At 38.9% G+C, this 25,067-nt stretch overlaps 2 protein-coding genes and 2 pseudogenes across 3 annotated transcripts; 1 reads left to right on the top strand and 3 right to left on the bottom strand.

Annotated features, from left to right (window-relative positions):
* Nucleotides 1–1,495: 1,495 nt before the first annotated feature.
* LOC145486461 (cytosolic Fe-S cluster assembly factor NUBP2 homolog) lies at nucleotides 1,496–7,746 on the bottom strand (annotated as a pseudogene). The gene is made up of 9 exons (XR_014049285.1): nucleotides 6,830–7,746; nucleotides 6,390–6,524; nucleotides 5,202–5,285; nucleotides 4,577–4,734; nucleotides 3,896–3,967; nucleotides 3,352–3,437; nucleotides 2,792–2,902; nucleotides 2,090–2,158; nucleotides 1,496–1,721 (listed from the first exon to the last, which is right to left on the bottom strand). The product of XR_014049285.1 is annotated as a cytosolic Fe-S cluster assembly factor NUBP2 homolog (transcript).
* On the bottom strand, nucleotides 1,576–3,965 carry LOC145486940 (cytosolic Fe-S cluster assembly factor NUBP2 homolog pseudogene; annotated as a pseudogene).
* Nucleotides 7,747–13,798: 6,052 nt separating the features above from the next.
* On the bottom strand, nucleotides 13,799–18,039 carry LOC145487375 (double-stranded RNA-specific editase 1-like). The gene is made up of 2 exons (XM_081466139.1): nucleotides 16,359–18,039; nucleotides 13,799–15,491 (listed from the first exon to the last, which is right to left on the bottom strand). Exons 1-2 carry the CDS (start codon nucleotides 17,821–17,823, stop codon nucleotides 14,848–14,850), a joined length of 2,109 nt encoding a protein of 702 aa, XP_081322265.1. The 5' UTR covers nucleotides 17,824–18,039; the 3' UTR covers nucleotides 13,799–14,847.
* Nucleotides 17,259–24,640, top strand: LOC145487376 (RNA polymerase-associated protein LEO1-like). Its single transcript, XM_081466140.1, has 8 exons — nucleotides 17,259–17,324; nucleotides 18,018–18,405; nucleotides 19,772–19,861; nucleotides 20,127–20,432; nucleotides 20,948–21,124; nucleotides 21,807–21,992; nucleotides 22,476–22,662; nucleotides 23,144–24,640. Exons 2-8 carry the CDS (start codon nucleotides 18,112–18,114, stop codon nucleotides 23,362–23,364), a joined length of 1,461 nt encoding a protein of 486 aa, XP_081322266.1. The 5' UTR covers nucleotides 17,259–17,324; nucleotides 18,018–18,111; the 3' UTR covers nucleotides 23,365–24,640.
* Nucleotides 24,641–25,067: the final 427 nt, after the last annotated feature.

The raw sequence follows: 25,067 nt of genomic DNA, 5'->3' as shown, positions 1-25,067 counted from the left end.
GTTATCTTTCTGTAATCAGGAACTCTGCTTTTAGGCTTGGCTAACTCTATATATTACTTAAATTGGTTCTTGTTATAAAATGAGTCGGAAAAATTATCCAGAATCAACACCAATCTGCCGTTTACCATTAGCTACTATACAGACTGCATGATGTGTAACTGTCTCGCTGGGAACAATTCCATGTAGTTCTAATAGACAAAATCAAACCTCATAAAGTAGGCTTAATATCACATTTCCTAAGGTAAAAACAAATTCCTAAAATGTTTTCTTTTTCGCTGTACATCACAACCAGACAAACTTGTTGGATTAACCTTATCATAATTGTTAAGATTCCACCGAGTGCTGCTACCTCTAAGGGCATTTTATTCGCAAAAAAAAATAACTCTTGTATTGTCACACTTGCACACTAACCCACTAAATTAAAAACAAAATTGGAAATCTGGTATCCCCACGTTAATTTCTCTTACACGTAAAAGTAACTCAGACATGCAATTCTTACAATCACAAAATACCATGCACATAACTGAGGCAGTACCACTTGTATTTATTTCCATTTAATGTTTTTTTTTCATTGACCTTTCAGCTGCAACATTTTATGAGTTTCTGAACAAAGAATCTTAGGTATATTATTGGCCATGTAAAATTATGATTTGCAACAATCTGGATTAGGAAAGACCTCATTCAAATTGTTTTCCTGATTATAAATCATTTCTGCAACATCAGTCTGCTAATCAAAATTCAAGTACCATCATTTAACGTCACCTTGATAGGGAAAAACTGCATTCAAATCTTATTTCAACACACAGTTACAGTAATATATACAACTACAAAACTCGTTTTGTCCATGACCTCTTAATTTGGTCCCCATAACAGATTTAAATCCAAGGTGACCTCATGTAACCATGCATGAAATATAAACCTTGATACCACAAGTTAAACTATATACAATTTTCATTTTTTATTTCAGTCTACTTATTTATTTATTTACTGGTTTATTTCTATCTTATTATTATTGCTTCTATCTGGTTATATTATTGTCAGTTGTTATTATTCGGTATCAAGTTATATTTTTCGTGCATGGTTACATGAAGTCATCTGAAATTGAAATCTTTACTGGTGACCAACTGAAGAGGTCACAGACAAAACAAGTCTTGAAGTCGCACATACTACGTAACTACGTATCAAAGGAAAATTCGAACGAAGCTTTTCCCAAATCAAGATGCTGTTCAGTAATCATACTTTCTTGCTTTACAAGTAGAACTTTGTGAAGGAGGCTATTGAGCGTGGTTTATACGCTCCAACAACAACGCAGTGCTTGGTTTAAGTGAGTGGCAAAATCGTCCATAGAGGAGCGAAGCCATATTTTTCTATGTTTTCTTCCTTAATGACTAGAGTAGGGCTTGATTGATGACTGCTGCAATTCTCATCACTGGTTTGATTGATAAGAGACTGGCACTGTAAGGAGAAACCAGTGGTTCATCACTTGGCCATCTCAGTCACATTTATCCAACTGTATAAATGCCACAGGCTCAAAAAACATTTTTTGAAACAAAAAAAAAGTACTTGTTCCTTCAGTCACTGATCTCCTTTGCTTTCCAATTCTATCAGTTTGGAAGTGATTATGTTTACTGCACTTAGTGTTGGTGAGTTAGGAAACAAGTCAATAAAGGCTTGGCCGTCTTCTAAGGATTGTGTTAGACTGGGATCCAGTGGAATAGAACCTACAAAGAAGGAAAAAATTATTCTTTCAAGAGCTGAAAGCAAGATATAGCTAGAAGACTCTCCTCTGTGAAAACTGACGGATTTCAATGTCAAATTGAACACATCACATCAGTGAGAATTGTCTGCAATTTGCAAAGACCCCTTGTGATAAGCTTGACACAACAAATAATTTGGTTGACATTCCTTAAGCTTCCAACAAACGAGACCTTTGCATTTCCAAACAATACACTTAGCTGCTTGTTTTTTTTAACATAGACAAGTGCAATAAATGGTGAAAAGACCATTTCCCATGAAACATGATCTAGATTTTTCCTGACACCTCTATCCCCCTTCCTGTGTAGTCACTGACGCTAGTAAGTATTTTTACCTAAAAATGAAGCATTGCAGCTCTTTGCCAAGGCTTCACCTCCTCCTTTTGAAACACGTTTGTACATTTCTAAAAGAAAAAAAGTGGAATATTATTTCATACTATGAAGATGAGGTGTACTATAACAGTCAAAAATACGACACGTCATAGTGTATAAAATATTTTTTTAAAATCATAAAAAGGAATAGCCTCCTACACACATGCATTTTGCATGGACTTCTCAGGCAATGTTTCCTCCCAGATACCGTAGGTGTGCAGCGAAAGGTCTCAAAACTCTGACCCTATTTAAGAATGACGCAAAAGAAACTGATACCCTGTTTAAGGCCCGAACCAAGAAAAATGAAATCCAATTCAAGGAAAAAACAAAAACTATGAATAGCACCAACAGGTCAAGTGTATTTCACTTCTGTGACACTGGAAGTTTAAAAGCATCAAGTGTAGAACTTATTTTCTGTTTAGCTGGGCATTTACACACTGCAATGCTAGCGGACACAATTTAGGTAGGTACTCTGTCTAAGGATCACACTGTGAACGCAATTAATGTCAACAGGGGCAAAAATTGTTTTAAGGTGCTTATTTTAAGGACTGAGAACCTCAAAAACTATACCTTATCCCATGATACAAGCCTATATAGCCCAAATATGGGAGAACCCCCTTGGGTGTTTCCTGCAAAGAGCATCTGTATAGGAGGCTAACACTTACATTACAAATGAGGACAGACAAATCCACTTGTGTTCTCCACCACTCTAGGATTGGGATTTTAGTTCTCTTGCAGAATGTTAGTTCTCTCCTGACTTCAGACAATGCCACACCCTGAGAAACAACAGAAACGTCATTCAAAAATCCATAAAAATGCCGAGTATTACATACGTCTAGTTCATTCTGGTAAATTTCCCACAAATCTTTTATTAAGCAATTGAAGATGGAGAAGTATCCCATGCCCAGGAAAAACTGCTGATATTTTTCTTTCATTGAGAACAAAGGGAAAAAATGAGGCTTAAAATTTCAGAACTGGAGACCAATTTTCCCAGTCAACTGATACTAATCTTAGGCTTTGGCCAAACAATGATTAGAGCCGATTCCAACAGAATTGATTGACTATTAAAAGGCTAGTAAATGCCTAAGTGAAAGGCTGGCCTTTCTTCAATGCTCTTAGGGCTAAATTAACAATGCATTAGTCAGAATACACAAGTAAGGCTAACTAATAATTGACAGCATTTATAGAAAGTTTATTATAAAATAAAATACTTTAATATGCATACCTGAAGGGTAGTGACAAAAATTGCTCCCTCTGGATGTTGCAGACTTTCTACTAACTATAATCATTTATGTTGCTCATCAGATGTTCCTGGATTGAACAAAACCAATCTTAGAACAGAGCAATAATGATAGGTTTACACTACATAATGCAAAATGAATTTGGACTATTGTACTATCAGCAAAGTTAAGAGTATATCTGCTCTGATCAAGGGAGGTCACCTCCAGTCTCCTAGTATGGAGTACTTCTTGTAATCCCTTAAATGTCCTTAATGAGGAGCTAGCCTATTGCTGGATACCCTTTAGTATCCCTGTATTTTTGCAGTTCAGGTTTCCCAACAACTTGTTAGTACTCATTTCTCCTCCTATGTGATGAGAAGCATTGCAAATCAAGTCTCTCACCTAAAAGTGCAGTACAAAGACCCATGAACAGACCTTGAATCCAGACCTGTTGATCTACAGTGTATGACATTAACCACTGGGCCGCTGTACCTCACACATCAGTACATCACAAGCCTCTGAAAATAACTTTTTATATTGTCATCATACCTGGAGGTGTATCCATAAGTTGGTAATCCAGGTCACCCCAACATACATCTGATAGAAACTGCTTGATCATTGCTAAAAAAAGAAACAAACCGGTATCTGTCACGTGACAACTCAAGAAAGTCTGCATGAACATCAAAATGTTTGTAACACTCTACAGAGTTTGCTCCATTTTAAAAATCATTAATTGCAGACAGTATGGTGCACTGGCCTGGAACAAAGTTGTTTTAAAATAGTAGTAGAACATTTTGCTGATTTCAAACATTTTCCTTTCATTCAAAAGACCAGAAAAGCCACAGTATTTCCGAAAGAATTTGCATAACTTTTGTACAAATAGTTACACTGTAGATCCAGTGGTGACCAGCTGTGGGTGTCACATAAAAAATGTTGTAATATATATCAACTAGACATAATACTGCCCCCAAAAAAGAAAATTAAGATTGTTTGCTCTCTATCAACAAAGCCTAATAATAGCTACCTGAAGTTTCCTACATTTTAAACTAAAGTGATTAAATTGTGCATTTTACAAAAAATTACTCAATATGTTGTGGTATAGCTCCTTGAAGTGATTTTAGCGGAGTTTCACTAATGATCAAACAATCAGATCTAGTTTTGAATCACAAGCTTGCACAGGGCAAGGTAAGTCAAAAAATATGTAAGTGAAGAGCATAAATGAATAAATACCATTTTTCTTAGGTCCTCTCCACACAGCAGCATCATCTCTTATTTAATAACAAGAAACCAGTTGACATAACAGCCAGTCGTTGGTCCTTGTCTGTGTAAACTGGAACCCAAGTATAAGGAAAGGTTCACTGTGATCTCTTGAAAATACTTGTAAACACCTTCAGCAAAGAACATAAGCAAGCTTTGATGTCAATAACATAACAGCTGATCTTATAAAAAAATTTAGAAAGTGAAGTATGTATATGAAAAGTATAATAATTAAAACACAGGTCTGGAGCATTTTTACTGCACAGCAGATAATCTAAATTATGTGAATTAAAAAACTTCCCAAGATCAAGTAAGTTCACCCACAAAAGTTCCAACGAAGTGGGGTACTGGCCCCTGACAGACCAGCATTCCATGCACGAGAACCTGCAATACTTCATGTCAGTTTCTTGTTATCACACTGGAGATAAGGAATTATCCTGTAATGAGCCACTAAAGTTTACAGACACTCTTTTACTGTTACACATCAAACACAAGTGTGAGAGTTGTAACACAAAGTAAATTAAAGTATATATGCCTGATTTAGTGAATGGCTCCCACGGAATGGCTTCAGTACATGATCTTTTATGTTATGACTTACCCAACACTGGTGTATATCTTTTCCTTCTACATTCATCATCCTTGGAATACTTGGTCCACATAAGTCAACATCAAGTATGCCACCCTGGAAGATAAAGAGATAACACAAAGATTAGCCATTTATTGTGAGCAAGGTAGTACTGCAGCCTGTAACAATACATTCTTGAAGACACTTCTCTGTTACCAGTGGCAGGTCCACAGATTTTCACTGGGGTGACTCTAGGATAGGGGGGAGAGAAAGACAGAAGGTGCTGGGGGAAGACAAAGTGAACATTTTGTAATCCAAGACAGGATTTTTCCCTAAGTCAAGTGTCACCAGTTCACATATCATGTGGCCAATACTGTAAATCTTCTGATAACAAATCTCACTCCCAAGCGTAAAACACGAAAACAAGACCTACCCAAAACATAGCAAATCGTCCAATAAAGCCCCTCCCCCCCCCCCCCCCCCACGCAATCTCTCCCACTACATATGAATCAATGACTTAAGGGCATTCACGCTAATTGTTTCTGTGCATCCTTACTACGTACGCAAATTCACATGTCACATCATGCACGAGAGCATGTGCTAGGTAATAAAATGAACAATGATAGGACAGACGGCTATTGCTATAGCTTTGCCTGGATTTAACCATCTTGGACGTTCAGTGACCCTTACTTTTCTTTCCAGAAACAGATCTTATTTACAATTATCTCCACATTGTCCAAAAATGAACAAAAAAAAGAATGTGGGAAGTTCAAACAATTTAAATATTTCTGTCCATGGGACATCAAATCCTGCTATCTTGTGGCTGCAAGGCGCATGAAACTATGGTCACTAAATGCGAACTTGTTCATTGAAGAACCTCACCAGTTGACTAAATTCACCTAAACAATATTTGGCAGAGAACATTTCACTTCAAAGATCTAATTGCAATACTTTTGGGCTTACAGACATTGTGGCCATATTCGCAAACAAAGCCCGATTATTTCAGATTTAGGGTGTTCTTCCGGGCATGTTCTCTCCAAAGCGAAGTCGGTGACCCCCCATTTTTTTTTTACATTTCTGACATAACTATCTCATCATCTTACAGTGGTAAAAGTCTCAGAAAAAAATCAATGTTGGAAAATTTTCGCGCGAACGTCCTTAATACAGGTAAATGTAGAAATGTAAACCATAAGTCAAGAGAACCCAAAGATTTCAGCTTACCTTCTTTCCTTTGTTGTGAAGGGTCCATGCTATCTGTGTCGTAAACAGTACTTTTACCAACTCCTCCTTTACCAGACAAAACAAGAATCACGTGCTTGATAGATTTTAACACTTCAACAATTTGCTCCCACTGACCTGAAATTAACGAACAAAAACCACATTGTAACTCAGTGAGAATAACAGTCAGCGCCTTAGCTGTACTTGCCTACTCGGACCCTAGAGAGAGAGAGGACAATTCCAACAATGTCGCTAAGCATGCAAATAACCTGAAATAACATATTAAGCCTTTTCCGTATAGGAAGCTGGAGTTTCATTCGAAAAACTAACATAAAAGGACTTATACTTCGGCCAAGTCTTACTTTAAAGAAAAACTAATAAATACACCCTTTGAACAAACAGCATTTTTTTAAGTAACACATTCGTTGCACAACAGTACTCACCGTCCGCCATCTTGAATTTGAGAAGGAAACTGCTGGTTATCTTCGTGTACAGTCGGCTCAAGAAGCTTTCCCGCTGCTCTCTGTACTGTATATGTAGGCCCGCTCTGAAGCTGAAAAAAAGGTCATCCTAGGAGACAAGGGCCTAGGAGCAGTTAGTCGACGCGAAATTTTCGGACGACGCGATATTTTCGGGCGAAAGTTTACATCAAGAAGTAAACTTTCGCCCGAAAATATCGCGTCGTCCCGACTAACTGCTCCTGAATCTCCGAGGTGGCCTGAAATGTCAGTCATCTTCCACCTTCAGCCTAATCACCCAGGGATGAAGCTGAGGGTGGGCATGGGTGATGACTGGTATTTCAGGCTACTGAAAGATATGTACAAAACCACAAATGAAATCAGGGACCGCAAAGGAGGAGAAAGGGCTTTAGCCCTACCACTTACTTGCTTGTGCTGAGTTTTTTGGTCTCCAGTCCAGACGACATGGATATGGATAATGTACGAATTTTTAATTTGCTACTGGAAAGTAACAAAACGGCGGAACAGTGACCCCGTATGGATAATTATATCCCACGAGTCATTTACATTTTTTTCGGTATAAACACAAGCCTCCAGGCGAGTGTGTATACCAAGAAAATACAGGTGTCTTGTGGGATATTCCGTAGTATACCACTCGAAAGCGACAGACAGTGCTCGACTTGCCGAAATAGTCGGATTACCGAGGATGCTCGAAAAAGTACGATTTTTCTAGAGGTTGCCGAATGCCACCGAAGATGCTGTGTTTGCCAAATTGGTCGGATTTCCGAAGATGGTCTTCTTTCGGCAGTAAATCTATTTTCTGAACTAGTCGGATTTCCGAAGATATTTTGCACATACTTCGACAGACTTCGACTTGCCGAAATAGTGGATTTCCGAAGATGTTCGACACTGTTCGTTTTATTTGCCGAATTAGTCGAATCTCCGAAGATTGTCTTCTTTGGGAGTAATCGATTTTTCCGAATTACTCGGATTTTCGCAGAGGTTACCGAAGATGTTTTCTTTGTCGCATTAGTCGGATTTCCAAAGATTGCCTTCTTCTACAATGTTCGATATTCAATATATGTCGTATTTCCGAAGATATTCTGCGCATGCTTTGACAGTGCTCGATTTGTCGAAATAGTCGAATTTCCGAAAATGTTCAACAGTGTTCGATTTTCCCGGAGGTTATCAAGGATTACCGAAGATGATTCTCTTTACGCCGAACTAGCCGGATTTCCAAAGATGTCCGAAGTTTTCCGAAGGTCACAAAAGATCGAACGAGTAAATAATGAATGATACCGTGAGCGAGTTCCTGTCTTCATTTCCAGTTCTACGATACGTTTAGGCACAGTTCGAAGGATGCAAACACCCATAACAAGGCTTCGATTGAGTCTGGAATAAACGTGGTCTAAGCCCAACCAAAAGTTAGAAATAGTCATAGAGAGCAATTTTTCACGCATGCCAAGACTCTACAACCCTAATTAAATTGCCTGACATAGCCACACATGGGCCTATATAGCTCTACATAACAATACATTTTCATACAATTGAGCTGATATAGCCCTACCGGCGAGAGCCCTACATCTTTTCTGATAGTAACACAAAGTCCTTAGAAAACTCATAATCATATATAACCAAACTTTAAGCTTGATTACATTCCAGATAATAACTTTAAAGTACAATATCATTCAAAACCTGCTTACAAAGTCCTACAGAACCATACATAATTAGATTTTCCTCATTGTTTTACATAATCCAACAGAGCATTACATATAGGCAGGAGCATATGATATACTCCTGATATAGGTTATTGACTAAGCGTACGGTCAATTTGTTCGTTGAGGCCGGGAAATCGCACGGGCTTCGAATTCGTCGTAGAGAACATTCTGAGGATGCAGCAAGCAACTTTTTCCTGTCGTATGTAATTCATAACGAGTCAATAAACTGTTTAGAAACAACAAAAGAAAATTAGTAACTTAACTACAACCCCACAAATTTTAGCGTAACTTCAGCGCTATCCATAAATTTTCTTTTCATGAAGAAGTTCTTCTCATTCTCGATTAACCCAATAACTAAATATTTCTTCTTCATGCAGAAAATAGAAAGACAACAAGTAAACGCTGCTTAAGCACATTTGTCCACTTTGATTTAAGAAAGACTCCAAACCAGTCTTTATCCATAGTATGCATGCATTAGGTGAAGCATTAATTCGACATAGAAACTACTCCTGACCTTGTCAGTGCTTCTAGAGGTGAAAAATGTAATATCAGTTCAATAGCCAATGGCATTATTGCTGTATAGGAACATTGATTGCTTAAAGCTCAATAAGCTTAACAGGAAATAGAGGTTCATCTGCTCAAATTCGTGGTTGACCATACAATCGGATATTGTGTCCACATTTCTTCCTTCCTCCAAGTTTTGAGAAGTACAACTAGCTCTCGAAAAACCCAGATCAAGTGTTTATTTAGTCTTTTATAATTTTGACTGCAGAAAAAAAAAACGGAAACGACAACCCGCAAACCCAGCTTGAAATACAGACACAGCCCTCGGGGGGTTCATATGAGCCAGAAGCGCTGAGGCAGTTCAGGCCCGGTCAGAAATCAACCACCCTATTCCGACACTCCACCCAGACTCATGTTTCCAGTGGATTGTCGCATGGTACTCATGATACCTGCGTGCTGTGTCCAACAGGATAGGTTTCCAACTTGCGAGCACGGAACTGGACTAGTCGACCTCTCGAATATGCAACCACACCTCTGGACGTGAAAGTAAAACAAGCACTAAGAGGAGCGCGCGAAACTCTCCACCCAGCTTAGGAATGCGTAATTGCCGTCTGCGATCATTCTGATTTCAAAATGGACGTTTTATTAGCTCGTTTTAGCGCTGATCTCGGATTTTTCTAAGAAATAAGTCGATACCTATGTCCTTATTTACTTATCCTATCGTTACCAGAATTGTTCACAGCCGGGTTGTTCTTAGGAGAGACTTTTCCGCTTGCCATCCCACTTGAACGTTTTCTCAAATTTCCTGTTTCCTTGCATTCATCTCTTCGAGACATTGCTCCGGCCAGGAATCACTCAGTTTTTCCATAGTATGGATCCTTATAAGTTTCAGTTTTTCCATAGTATGGATCCTTATAAGCCCCAACTGAACCAGGCTGATGATCAATAGTCTGTTGCGACACCGACATGCATGTGATGTACGTACTCCACAGTAATCAGCGCTTCAAAGACTAATCTAGAGAAAAAAATAGGTGTTTAGACCGGATTAGTAATTCACAAAGGAAAACTACGTTTGAACGTTTTATAGTTACATGTTGTCTTCGGTCTCTTCGTGTCTTGTCACAAAGAGTTTTCATGAAAAATGAAACTCATTTACGAAGAGTGTAAGGTTAAATATATATATATGTGTGTGTGCGAGAGTCACCTTCTTGGATAAAGTAACTGCTTTCCATACAGTCGATTTCTAACTCAAGCATTTTAATGTAATTTTCAGATAATTGTTCCTCGGTACTGGTGCTGAAGCTTTTCTAGGAAAATTAAACATCGAGTTTTTGCTGGTACTCTGAATTGTTGTGGAGCCCGAAAGTCACTGAGAGTTACTCTCTTAGAGAGTGCTTAGTCTTTGGAATATCATATTACCAAAAAATGTTCAGAAATGTTATTAGAATAAAGTTCAATCTATTTGCTGATTATATAGAATGAGAAACTCGTTCTTACCTTTAAGAAGGCTTTTTCCATCGCCCTGCCTCTCTTATCGGTCTCCGCATACTTCAACATGGTGACTGTCTCTAAATGTTTCACCGGTGAAGAAGGAATTAAGGCGGATTGCATCGTTCAGCATCGATTATCCTGTTTGTCGGTTGCTACTAAAGATTACTAAAGTACAGTTCTGAAATGTCCCAAGTGGTGAGAACCACAGAACCCAGCAATACTTGAATCGAACCGTTTGAAGGAACGTTGCCAGCTTTCAGTCTTAAAGCTTCAAGAAACTCATGTTCACGTGAAAAGAAAAGCTCAATGTTTAAACAAAACTCGTTGTATCCTTTTAAATCTTCGCTCGCATTGCTAAAAGTCAGCAATCCTGACGCGAAGTGGATGTAGCTCAAACCAAACGTCGGTTGAGAAATTTGAAAATGAAATTTGGCTGAGGTGCGCATGGACAAAGGAAACTGCGTCGTTAAGGTTGAATTTCATTATCAAATGTGTGAATTTCTCGCGCATAGCAAGGAATTAATAATAAGTTTTGTAACGTATCAAATCAGCGCATTTAAGTTTTCATTGCATCATTTACATAACAGGCAAAGTATTACTTCAGAGACCACTGATTGCCTCGTAATTCCCTTGGCGTTAGTTTCTAGATATACTGGTGCATTTATCATCTCGCTTTTGACCGCATTACGTTATGTTGACTTTAAAAGCGCAGGAAAACGGGAGAAGGAGCCGTGGCGTTGCCACAAGTGTTAGACTCGCGTTAAATAAATCACTTTATTTAAGTTTCAAAGTGTTTAGCACTGCTGTATTGATTGTGCACACTGAAATAAGCAAAAAAATATTGTAAATTAAACAGAAACTTGTTAAAAATCCCAACTTGCAGGAGGCTGACAAGTGTGCTATTTACAAAGCGTGGAGGAGTTGAATCTGGGACCACCAAACACAAATCCATCTAGTGGCAGAGAGGATTTGAACTCGGGACCTCCGCATTACAAATCCAGCGCCCTAACCACTAGGCCACACCGTCTCCCACGTGGTCGCGTACGAAGATACCACGAAGCCACGAAATCAAATCGATCTACATTCGGCCAAAGCGATTTGATGGATCATGAAACAAGGAGACAAACACTTTCTTATTCACGATCGAGCGGTTAAATCTGATTTGAATATTGAAACCATTAATAATTTGAGAACCCTGAATTCCAACGGGTTTTCCAAAAGACTATTTTAAGACACAACGGTACATAAAGATAATTTTTAATGCCATGATCCATGCAAAATACGTTCAATCATAATCAGTGGGTGATTAAACACTGCCTAAACGCTCTCCTCATATCCTCGAAAATCGACGGACGTTTCCGACTTGACCATCCGTTCGGATGTCGTAACACCGAAGATCATGGTCCTTTGTTGATTATTCCGTTACTCAAGAGTCGTTATCCCTCGGTTTCCGAGAGTATTAAGGAGGTCGGAAACCTCTCAATGCATGATTGCCAAACTCACAAAAACTATTTTTTACTTAAAATACGATACTCTATAACATTTCAGAAATATTAAAATGTAAATCTTGCATATGAATACACGAGTTGCGTTCAGAGGGCGTTCACGTTTGATTATTTCAGTTTCCTTGTAATTAAAATTAACTCCATATTTATTTACTGCTCGAGATAATTTGCCACGTAGGACAAACTTAAAGCTAGTATCTGAGCCTTCGCTCCCTTAAATCAGCGGTCGAGACAAGAACTCATGTCATCATATCAAGGTCACAATGTCAATGTGAACTATTAACGCTAAAATTGGCAGAATATCCTTCTCAGATTGAGAACAATTGAAACTTAACTAACTGGAGATAATATAATAGGGAGCTTAGGCAAACCACGGTGACGACGTCAACGAGAACATCGTAACCAAACAAACTTGTTGGATTAACCTTATTCCTCACATTTGCATTGCGCATCCTTACTGCGCATAATTTATGGCGTCATTAGCGCGCGCTTGTGCACGCGCATATTGAAAACATGACGGATTTGCCTTGATATTGAATTGAGCTCTGTCAGTTGAAAAATGGCTCTAGCTCACCAACGAGCATGGGCAACCCAATTTTTTTTCCAGTCGTTGTAATCAACTAATCATAAGCTTTGCGTGTGAAAAGACTGATCTAATTTCTATTGCTGGAAATTGAATAAATAAGAAAAATAGCAGATACACTGTGGTCTTTTCTATTTTGCAGTCGGTAACCACGTCAAGAAATTTGGTTCAAATTTTTAATCAAGGATTTAGCTTTCTGTCTGAATCAAACTTAAACGTTTATTTGTGTCCGACACAATGTATTGACTGTAGTTTAATGCGTGTTCTTATGAGTCCGGGCTTACAAAGATGTTACAATGACTGGGAATGCGTTCTTATAATTAGCATTAAGTAATACCAAAATGGGGCATTTTCAATTCCTCCTGCTCCTTAATGAGCATGGGCACCCCCCCCCCCGCCCTTTTTTACTTCAAAAGTAAGTTATCATATGACAAATATTTAGTGGATAAAGTTTGAACAAAAATCTATTGTCACTTTTATTTCAGAGGAATTACTTTAAGAGTCCACTGAGTGTTGCTACCTCCAGGGGCTTTTAATTTTTAAAAAGAAAACTCCTGCACGCCTTGCGTGCCTATGTATTTATATAGCACATGCTTTTGAACTTTCAGCAGCGCTGTACAATTTCCTAATAAAATAATAAGTAAATAATAAAAATAATAATAAGTAAATAATTGAAAACAAAGAGGTGAATTATTTTTTGTTTCTCAATTCTCAAGCTTTGTATTGTGGAAGTTATAAAACAAGATGCCATCTTGAAAGGTGGGGCATGGAGAAGGAGGTGGACACTGGGGGATGTCCCGAGATACGCTTGTTGTTACCAGTTCCCTCGCCATTGTTACAATGTTTTTATTTTGTCTTCTTCAAATGTGATTTTGACTAGTCTCAAACTCTACAAAAAATATATAAATTACTTGTGGGCTCCTGATTAATGAAAACACCTATAAGAGAGACCTGAGAAATCATACTGGAGGACTAGCATCAATTGGCTTAAACAATGGGACCTTGACTTCCAACTCACTTACCAGTTTCGATTTTCCACAGAGACCAACCCATATTTTCATCACTTTTTTTCTGTTTCACAACATTTGGACAGAGAGTGCAAGTTAATACAAGAACGTTTACAAATAACAGACTGCTCTCAAATTACACCATGTTCGGTACAATACGTTTATTACCTCATAAATAACTTAACATAATTGAATCCGTTTCTCTTCTCTCCTTTATGTCTCAGTGTTCGCAAAAACAGCAAATAAGTTGCTTGAAACAAAAGGCTTAGAGTGTTGTTCACTAGTCTACAAAAGAAAGAGTACAATATATTCTCCAAATTGTTATAAAAGTGTTCAACAATGACTTTCATCGGAAACATACACCTACATTACACTGTTGCAAATGAGTAATTTCAACTTGTAAATTGTAACCACTCTCTCTCTCTCTGCAGAGACCCATTTTGTGCTGCCTTGACCATGTAGGCTGGCAGTTTGGAGGATGGGGAGAGTAAATAATGGAAGCGTGTGATGAACACAAGGAAGGGGAAAGAGAGAAGAGAGGCTTCCACACTTTCCCTCTCCCATCGTCCCATGTGCCTTCACACTACCAGCAGTCTCTATGGAAGAGAAAAGTAACCACTGGAAACTTTTCTCAAAACAATGATTAACGATGACTCTCTTTTCTAACCTCAAGACAGCCTAATAAATCAGTAGTGTGTAGTGGAATTGTACATAAATTACTAATTTTGAATCATATATTTACAATGCCACTGAAGGTTGGTCAGCTAAAGTCCTTTCCATCTCTTTTGCTCCTAACAAAGTAGCTCCCTACCACGGCAATATACTCATTATATGTATTGAAACGTACACCAATAGGGTGAAAATTTCAGTAGCTTTGAAATTAATCACAACTTCTAAAACTTGAAATAAAAAATAAAAAGTTCACCAACATTATGTCAGACATGAGGAATATAAAAATGGATTGCAAAAGACCCAGTGTTACTAAGTACTGTTGTTATGAGTCCAGTTAACAACTGCTAAAGCACACATACACAAGTTATAATGATTCTAAAGTCAACATAACCCCTTTAGAAGTTTGGGCACAAAATGTTTCTTGTAGTCAGCTGCTGCATCACAAACACTCTAAGTTTCTAACGAAATTCCAAATTGATTGTCCAGAGTACTTCCCAGTAACTTGAAAACCTCTCTGCATGGCTTAAACATTTTCGTCAGAAGAAAGTTCAAACATATCTTGCTCAACTGGTTTCCTAATCCATGTTCCAAGGCCCTGTCTTTCAAACCCTTTCATCACAATCACTTTTGCTGTTTGATAATTGACAACGCCTCTTTTTGCAACATGGTACGACAAGGGGACAGGTACGCCTGGCTTCAGCTTTTTCCACAGTGAAATAAAACGTTTGAAAAGACTTTGTTTGCTAAGCCTCGAGGATGCACGTTCTTCACCAATTGTCCCTGTTTGGGCATTGACAATTTCAAACCCCTCGTCTCCCTCACTCCAGTTGGCACTATGGTTTGGTGATCTAATCGTTGCTCGCGGCTCTGCAGTGCTTGTGCCGTTCATCAGGGGCCGGTTCTGTTTGAAGGGAGGAGGCAATCCTTCTAGATCACCAAGACGATGGTACATTGCTCTTGACATGTGCTCATAATGGTACAAGCTGCCGAGGACCACTGACTGAAGGTACACCGGTTCAAGAAAGTTGCTGAGAAGTGCTCCCTGGACTCCGAGGATGTTCCATCGGCACAGTTTGTCTGAACAAGACATGGTGCGAAGGCGTTCTCCTTGAAGGACACCGTCCCAAGTCTGGATGGTTGTGTCACTATTCATTGCTGGAATGGTACCTGGAATACAAGTTATAACAATCAATAAATAAAACTCAATTTATATTCTTTCTTAACATTTCTTGCTACTAGTAGATTTTCATAGTATTAAATAAGGAGTGCAAATTTGAACCACAACTTCAAAATTATTCTTGAACCAATTCACATAAATTATTGATTAAAATTGGTCAATGAACTGGGTATTTTCCTTGAAACAGTCCCTTTTGCGGGGGGAAGCTGGGGGTTATTTCTCTACACATTCCTTTCAAATGAAGCTGCTACGCTTGGTTTTCACTAGAAATTCAATGCAAACACAAGCACAAGCAAAATCATCCAAACTTTCCTCCAGTTTGGAAAACTGTTTAGGCATAAGGTAATCTGGATCCACTGTTTTCATTGGTAAAACATAACCAGGCGTGGCAAATATCCTTGTGCTTGTGTTATGCCTGCGTCAAGGCCGTTTTCATGATGAAATAAGAATTAGCATGCATGCACTTGTGCCTGCATCGCTAGTGAAAACCAGGCATTATGATACACATACTTAGAACTTTATATGAAAAGTGGCATAAAGGATTCCTAACGCATCTTAAATACACTACTACATACCATGCAATGGAAAGTACAGTGGGCAACACAAACAATGCAGCACACAACCATCAGGTTGGGTGTAACACTGTAGAGTACATAATGGCTTCCCTGTATTCTGATTGGCTATATTTTCTATGGCATGGCATAAATGGATATTCTAGATGTATGGCCATAGGCTTATCTTAGTTAGGAGGACCTTGTTTTCGGTAAGAATTCTTACTCTGAGATTCTGGGGGCTAAATTGGTGTCTAGGGGGTGACTTATCATCTGAATTTTACGAAATCATGTGAGTTTAAATACCTTCTCCATTCTCAAGCTTGACTCTAAGAAGGCCTCGTTTTCTCCTTCCAGGGTGCTTATCAGATTCCCCACTGACTGGCTCATGTGGCGAGAAAACGCGAGCATCACCACATGGAGAAGTGTTGATATACAAGTGGAACTCCACATTGTCTCTCAAACCATACAATCCATTCTCTTTCTTCTGAAATATGGAATCTTCCTCATATCCCTCGGCACACAGGCCAAGCTGTGAGTACAAAAATCGTAAAAAGGATCTCCTTGCAATGATTTCCCCATGGCAGTCATTTAGTGCTAAGCCCTGATCGCTTATATATTCACCGCTGATAAACTTGGTTCCTGTTCCCAAGCTTATTACTTCAAACTTTTGATCGCTGTCACCACGGCTTGTCATAACAATGCTAGCCAACACTTTTCGTCGAATTGGTTCCTCTCCCATAGCTGACTGAAGACCCTGAAACTTTGTCAACACAGCATAGGCAATGAGATCTGCAGCTTCTTGTTCCAACTGGGCTGATGGTGGAGGTCCCAAGTATGTTGGCTGAGCCTCTGATTGGCCAGAAAATGTGTAAAAGGTACGGATGCTATGGAGTGCAAAAAGAGCTTTGGAAGCAGCATTAGCCTTGCCTTTCTTTTTACTGCTGCCCATTCCCAAAAAATCTTGGCCGTTGACTGTGACTTTAAATTTGAACTGCTTCGCATTTTGATCGCCTTCTTCACCAAGAAATTCGTACTTGAGGCCGGGATGAAACTCGTTTAGGAGCACAACTGGATGTTTGCCCCCTTCACTATGCATCTGTGGAACTTTAACGGCATTCGATTGTGTGGCAGATGATTCACTCGGGCTCTCAGTTTCGCTATCTGCCATTGCTTGGTCGCCATTTCCAAATGTATTCAGAAGAGCTCCAGTGTTGTCTGAAGTGAAGTCCGTGGAAATGCCTTGGGCCTCTGTGACCAGCCGCTTAGCAGGTGAACGAATCTGAGTAATGAACGACTTCAAAACGTTTTCGGCCGCATCGTGTTTAGCTTTTTGTTTGCTTGATCCTTTTCCTTCAAACGTCTGCCCGTCAACAACCACTGAAACCCAGAAAGTGGGACAGTGTGTCGGGCCTTCTTGAGAAAGGACGTTATAAGTAAGACCAGGTCGTATTTCGTTTAATTGCATTAACGCATTTTTCGGTCCTTGAACCCCTAGGATGTCACCTTTGCGTTTGTTCGACCGCCTTCTTTTTTTCGGTGGCGGCGTCCCGGAATCGGGTTCTTCTCCTTGTTGCATCTTTTCGTTGTCGTCTTCCAGCGGAGGAGTGTGACCATTTTCGCTTCCTGATTGATATTCGCGTTTTAATGTTTCATTACTAGAGACTGGTAGATCTCCAAGGCCAGGAATAACCACCTCTGAGTCGGTATTCATTGAATCTTTCGCATCCATGCAATCGGCCTCTGACGCTTCCGCCATTTTGTCCGACATGTGCTTGAATTCATGAAAACGAGGCTATTGTTGTGCGCTCAGTTCAGTTTTTTCGAGTCCGGTTGGAAGTTGATCGTGTTGGAGGGAAGTTTGTGATCTTCTCGAGTGAAGCTTGTTTTCTTTATACAGCTTTGACTGATGGATGAAATTTTTTACCGTAACTAAGGAAGTAAGCATTTTCTTCCGTGCACCAGGGCCAGAACAAACTGCTCATTTTACATGACGGCGCAAGTTTAGACTTCAGAAATCGCTGACCTTTCTCACGCTCCAAACAAGGTTTTCAGCACAATGTCGATGGAAGACCTATTGTTTGGTAGCGATCTGGAGGACAGCGAAGACGAAGGAAAAGAAGTAAAAGGGAACAAAGCAGCAGAGCGAGAAGCTCAACTGAATGAGCTGTTTGGCGATTCGCCGAGCGAAGGAGATGAGGAAGCTGAACATGGAGACGAAGCTTCTGAATCTGACAAAGACGAAGTAGACAGCGGTGATGAGAAGGAGAAAGAAAGGAAAATAACAACTCAAGAAAGGGGTGAAGAAGATGAAGAAGAAGGAGAAGATGATGAGAATGAGGACGAAAATGAGGTAAGAGCTGGGACATTTACTCATTGAGATAGATAAGGTTTGGAAGTACACTTGCTGATCATGGCATGAAGCTTATAAACTTGCAAAGGTGAAGTGTCAAGTCAACTTCATTCCAACAGATCAGAGTAACTCAAAGCAACTAGAACTGTAACATGTTACTACTGTGATATGTCTGGGTGGAATAATACCCTGTCGCATGTCACAGATTGCCCTCCCTCCTCTCCCCCCCCCCCCCCCCCCCGTCTCCCTTCTCCAGGGTGCATTCAGTGAAGGTTACACTGAAGATCTCCAGTGTGGCCTTTATATTTTTACAATGCAGCTGAACATGTCACAAAATCCCTGGCTATACTGACGGTTTAGACTGGCGTGTGATTAGAGTTTTTGGCTTACAGCCAGGTGCACATTCACATTTGCTGTTGCTGGCATATAAATGCTTAACTACAAAAGGTGAATTGGCCTGATAACTATGCCGTTTTAACTTCTCTTTATCCCCCATATCCTGGGTGATAATGGATACGATCCATTTGAGTCCAAATTTTCCCACCCACGTTGGGTTGGCATTTTTAAAATAGCATTCTTCAGGGTGGGACTTTGGCTTCTTGCCAGACGCAAGGCGTGGAATTTAAAAAGCCTTTGCGTATCTTTGGCGTGGAAGTCTTGCGGAATGCACCCTGGCCCCCTCCATTTAGGTGTGCAAATGGGTGTGTCAGCAGATATAATGCTAGGAAGTAACCCCGTTATGGACTAGCATCCCATGCAAGGAGTGTTGGAAATACTCCTGGTCACTGAAAGTTAGTGGGATTGGAGAAAATTGCTGGCCTGATGGTAACTGGGCTGGAATGGTGACTTGATCTTACAGTGGTCTTTCTTGTTTCTACAAGCAGAAATGCTTACTGCTGACTGGCGTGTGGTTCTGATGCTAGATTCCTTAAATGGCACCAATATTATATACACTGTATTATATATTATTATTATTATTATTATTATTATTATTATAATTATGGTTATGATTATGATTGTGATTATGATTATGAATATGATTATTGTTATTATTATTAATATTATTATTGTTTATAATGTGATTATGATTATGATTATTATTACCGCTTCTTTCAAGCTGCCCAGTTTGCCTAATCTTAAGCACTTAAGACATATAAAGTTGTGTGAGAAAGCCTGAGGTTCAAGTAACCCATGCTAAATAAATTTTACTTGCAAAACAAAATCAAACAAAAGAAACAGTTTTCAGTTTGAGATACTAGACAAAGTTTTGAGCTAAGTTTGCTAGAGGTTCTGAAGTGTCTACAGTAACTTTAGCCTTCTAAGGTTTTTAAAATCAAATTAAATATACTTGTAATTTTGTATACAGAAGGAAGTGAGGAAACCAAAACTCCAAAGCCAGCTGTCTTCTGCAGATTTATTTGGAGATGATGAAGAATTATCATCAGATGAAGAACAGGTCAGAATTATTTTAAGCTACAGTTGGGCATGCAGATGCACTGTTAACTCTTTTATCTCTCTTATATTTTTAAGAACATAGTTACAAGAGCTTAGGGGTTACTGATATAAAATGTTGTTTGTAATTTTGAGCCAAAACCATCCATGCAATATCCATTCTCACAAGTAGTGGTATATATATGTGGAGTGATCTCAAGAATATTTGAAAGTTGATGTTTAACGAAAGGCATAGTGCTTAATGTCAGTATTTTTATCATTTCTTTTAGCGAGAGAAAGAAGTTGAAAAAACTCCAGAGCCTGAAGAAAGGGAACAAGTGCGTGAAGGTGAAGAAGTTCAAGTGCATGAAGGTGAAGAAGTTCCCCCAGAACAGGGTGAAGAAGAAGAGGAAGAGACAAGAATTGACGTCACGATCCCGTACTCTCAATTCTCTTTGGGTTCCGAGTTGTATTTTGTGAAGATGCCAAACTTTTTGAGCATTGAACGCAAACCATTTGATCCTGCATTGTATGAAGACGAGATGGAAGAAGATGAAGTGTTAGATGAAGAAGGCAGAGCCAGGCTAAAACTAAAGGTACGTGTAGTTTGAATGTGCATCTCTGAGCAAAAAAGCCAAGGTATGTATATATTCGTGTAGCTGACTGAGGTCAGGCTGATTAGTTTTCAGCCTTCTAAGTGTTTAGCCTGTGGCTTCTGAATGCTTTTGGTATTTGCATCTGGGATTTCCAACCAAAATTCCATGCTTGTGGATCATAGATCTGTCCAGAATCTGATAAGAGATGTGAAATGATTTTGCTCTCCCTAGTGAATGACAGAGTGACTGGGAATAATGAGAGGTAGAAGTGTTTGGAGGCTATCCACATTTGAGTATTTGCGCAGCTGTAACTGATTGTTGTGATGACTTGTTACCCATCAGCACCCATGACTGTATGTCTTGAGCTTGCAAAAGGTGCCATTGAGAATACTATCCTTGCCTGAGAAAGACACATTAAATGATTTCTAGTCAGGGTGATTCATAATCAGAATGCAATTGTTTATTTTTTCACAGTTTTGTCATTAAATGAATAAACAAATAATGTTGTCCTTTAGGTAGAAAACACAATTCGATGGAGATACAGGAAAGATGACGAGGGAAATGAAATTAAAGAAAGTAATGCACGCATTGTTCGCTGGTCTGATGGCTCCACGTCATTACTGCTGGGAGAAGTGTTTGATGTACACAAGAACAAGATTGACGGCAACTTCAACCACCTTTTTGTACAACAGGTACGTTGTGCATCACTGCATGTACATGTGTCTCAAATATATCACCATGGACCTGTATTGGAGATTCTTTCTCAGCTAGTGGCTTGTGATCTGCATTGCAACATTGATACTAGCCTGCATGGTAGGTGTTGAAAGGGGAAGAAGAGGGGAAAACTAGAAGCATGAAGTGCAATCAGAGGGAGATGAAAGGAAATGCCTGCAAGCATGCTGTTGTTTTTTTATGACCACCAGATGAACGTAAAAATCATGTTTGGATCATTTTGACAGCCAGACATTTCACAACTTTCTGGTTTTTGCACACTTAATTTGGGGGCAGAATGACAAAAACCACGGCATGCTTGTAGGCATTCCCTTACCTCTCCCTCTGATTGTGCTTTGGGCTTCATAGTTTCCCCCTCTCCCTCCCCTTTCAACACCTGCCATGCAGGCTTCATCGATACATGAAACTGCAATTTTTGTAGTACTCACTGACTATAAGGAATGCTACTTATAATTCTGGATTGAAGAGGATACCAGTCACAGTACATTTTGCTATGTCAACCAGTTTTTGCCAACATTTTACCAGGCCTGGCTCAAAACTGGAAACTTTCAAACCAATGTCTTGCACCCTAACAATTTGCCTTCAGCATATAAACAGGACTTTTGTATTTCTTTTTTTATGCTATTCTGTTAATTTTTCCAGGGAACTGGTTTGCAAGCTCAGTCCGTGTTCAAGGAGAAACTCACTTTCAGACCTCACTCCACATCCAGCCAGACACACAGAAAGATGACGTTGTCTATTGCTGACCGTGCGTCCAAAGCACAGAAGATTAGGGTACTTCCAGCGGCTGGTATGGATCCTGAGGCACAGAGGTCAGAACTTATCAAGGTGAGAACTTCTATTATTTACAAGTTACTATGTAAACTCATCAGACATACAAGGGAACGAAATGACTGTGAAAAATTATGCTTTGTAGATATCAATTAGCTGGGAAGTGCGATGAAAAAAAAAAACTAGATTCAAAATGAAACATCTAGATTTTTTGCTATGTGGAAAGAATCCCCTGGCTACAAAGATTGCTATTCTCAAAAGAATCAAATGGGATATTTCATGGACCAAAATTAATAAGTTATGAGAATTTCAGACTGCAAGGGATGAATTTTTTTGACTGCTTGCTGACTGCTGGGTATCTAGACACATTACAAGAAAATTTATCAAATTAGGGAATTTTGGCAGACTTTAAGGAGAGGGGAGGCACTCGTCTTGTTTTAATTAACAGTAGTTTAAGTGATGAGATATTTTAGGATGGTTTATTACTACTGTACATATGTGGACCCTGTATGAAAATATGTTTTCCCTCTTACCAACCAGAAAGAAGATGAGAGGCTCAGAACCCAGTTACGTCGGGAAAATCAGCAGCGTAGAATGAGAGAGAGAAGCCAGGCAAAGGGCCTGAGTACCAGCTTCCTTGAACCTGATCGTTATGACGATGAAGGAGAAGATCTGGAACAGAGTTTGTTGGCCATAAAGAAAAAGTACAAGAAAAAGCTAGCAGAAGGTTAGTAATAGTAATGTAGTGTTATTAAGGTCATTGAGTGAAAAAAACAAAAAACAAAAAAACAAGGTAGATAATAAGCCATGTAGTAATGAGTAATGACATGATTTTGTTGAACAATACCTAATAAATATAGAACTACTGTAATAAAACAAGTCCTTGTACTTGCAAGAACTTGTTTTTGTGTAAGTTTGGAGATCACAATAAGAATCAATGTGTACTACAGTAATTGTCTCAATTGCAGTTGATAAAAAAAAATTATGTCTGTACAATGTAGTAGTATAACTAAGTACTGTTGTTAAATTCATATCTGTGGCAGATCCAGAGGTGCTAAAAGGGGGCAGGATTGAAATGAAAATGGATACTTTCTTTCTTTAAAAAGGGGCCCCGTGAGTGACAATTGGAGGGGGTATTTTCTTATATTTGAGGCTTAAAGAGGGAGGTGTGAACATCAAATTGCTCAAACATTTGTGTTGTGTTGTAGGATTTGCAAGTGAATCGGATGAAGCTGAAGAAAGTGACGGAGCAGGAGGATTAGAGAGTGATGAAGATGAGGAAGGAAAAGAGAGACTGTTGAATGCAAAGGAAGGCATTGAAGATGATGCACATGAAGGAAGAAAGAGGACTGGCAGTGAAGATGGAAACACACCGAGAAAGAAGAAAAAGAGTCGACAGATTGTTGAAAGTGATGAAGACAGTGATTAGTAGTGATAAATGAATACACAAGTGAAGGTGTGCATTCCTGGTAGAGTGAATTGTTGGAGAAAACAGAAGGAAAGACCAGCCATGATTTGCTGCTCATGATTGCACTGACGTTTGAAATCATGGCAGCATGAACTACACAGAAAGACATACAGGCACTGGGAAACATTGCAAGAAAAGGCCAAAGACAGTTGTTTTAGCTATAATGGTTTTACTCAAACATGAAAAACCACTCACAAGCTTGCTATTGTATTCAACCTGGAAATGAACTTACCCTATAAAGCCTTTCTATTCTGAGCTGTTGATATTGTTCAAATTGCTTTCTATTTTGGGGGTTTTCGATCATCTCTTGGAAACCGTGACCCTCCTGAGCAATAATTGTTACTGCCAGCCATTATTAAAGCACTTCCTCCCTCAGATTCAGTGCAATGTTCAAGTCATTAGAAGTAGTCTTGCATGCAGTGGCAAAGCACTAGCCACCAGAAGTAGGCTAATAGGACAACAGTGAAAGAGGGGAGAGGTGCAACTAAACTAAATAATACTTTGTAGTGCAACAGTAATATTACTTCTATTCCCACACACTTCATAATATGTGACTAAAAGGTGGTCTGATACTTGTGTTTTAAAAATTTTAACTATCTTAGCCCTAATATTAAGAAATTAATGGATTCCAGCTGATAGAATAAGACTTTAAACAGACACATTTCCCATGTGGTGATCATTCCTTAGTCTCATGACCATCACACCTGACGTGTTATTTATACACTGTATGTTATCGAGAAATTGGATATTGAAAACTGACCCACTTAAGTTCAGTATCTCTGGATCTCACAGTTTTAAATAAATAGTAGAAGCTGTAATGTTTTTGTATGATAGTCTGACATTAATATAAGTTGTTATGCTAGGCATTACCTTCACTTGTCTTGCAAATAGTAGACAAAATAGGCAAAGTACTTATGATATAGCTATTGAGGAGTAAGCTCTATCCATTCTTACCATTCTGTGAAAATGCACAAAGTTTAGATGGAACATCTCATTTGCTGAAAACTCTACCAGGGACATGTCAACTGCACTAACCTTGTAGGCTGTGTGTTTTTCTTTAAGATATTTAATTTGCCTTTTTGTGAATTAAACACTATGCCAAGAAGGTTATTTCTCTATATTGAACAAGGTTTTAATGTCATGCAGTATCAGATAGTTGTTCAAGCTACAAGATAAATTTTTTAAAAAAACAACATTGATAAAGTAACACAATAAAGCTTTCTTGTATGCAATGGGATTTGGTCTGTTGTTGTTTTATTGCAGTTCACATTAGTTTTCTTGTAATTTAGAGAAGAAATTACTAGAATTAGTAGCAATGTTACTGGCTTCTTTATGCCACAAAAAACCAAGCCGAAGGAACAGACTTAGTGGCCTAGATCCAAACATTAATATTGCTCCAGCAGGTATGGAATTTATGTAAATTGGCAAGTGTATAAAAATAATAATTATGGGAACCTTTCGTAGAAGAGGAAAAATATGTGAAAACACTTGGAAGACACTGAGAGGGAAAGATACACTTGAGCTCTTGGCTTTATGAATTTGGGTGAATGTCTTCAATTAGACTGCCACTTAAACCTGTTATTTGTCGTTAGTTAGCCAGAGGATGTGAACAGCACATAGTGTTTTCCATATTTTCATAAGTACGAACTTTAAAATAGTAGTCA

Source organism: Orbicella franksi, chromosome 5, assembly GCF_964199315.1.
Source record: "Orbicella franksi chromosome 5, jaOrbFran1.1, whole genome shotgun sequence".
Taxonomy (NCBI): Eukaryota; Metazoa; Cnidaria; class Anthozoa; order Scleractinia; family Merulinidae; genus Orbicella; species Orbicella franksi.
This window is presented reverse-complemented; position numbering and strand designations above follow the sequence as displayed.

Bases quoted from the DNA above. Each gene is read 5' to 3' on its own strand.
- LOC145487375 (XM_081466139.1), bottom strand. From the start codon at position 17,823: ATGTCGGACAAAATGGCGGAAGCGTCAGAGGCCGATTGCATGGATGCG. The intron at 15,492-16,358 runs GTATTTAAACTC...CTTGTATTCCAG, and splicing joins CAAGCTTGAGAATGGAGAAG to GTACCATTCCAGCAATGAAT.
- LOC145487376 (XM_081466140.1), top strand. From the start codon at position 18,112: ATGTCGATGGAAGACCTATTGTTTGGTAGCGATCTGGAGGACAGCGAA. The intron at 19,862-20,126 runs GTCAGAATTATT...CATTTCTTTTAG, and splicing joins TATCATCAGATGAAGAACAG to CGAGAGAAAGAAGTTGAAAA. The intron at 21,993-22,475 runs GTGAGAACTTCT...CTTACCAACCAG, and splicing joins AGAGGTCAGAACTTATCAAG to AAAGAAGATGAGAGGCTCAG.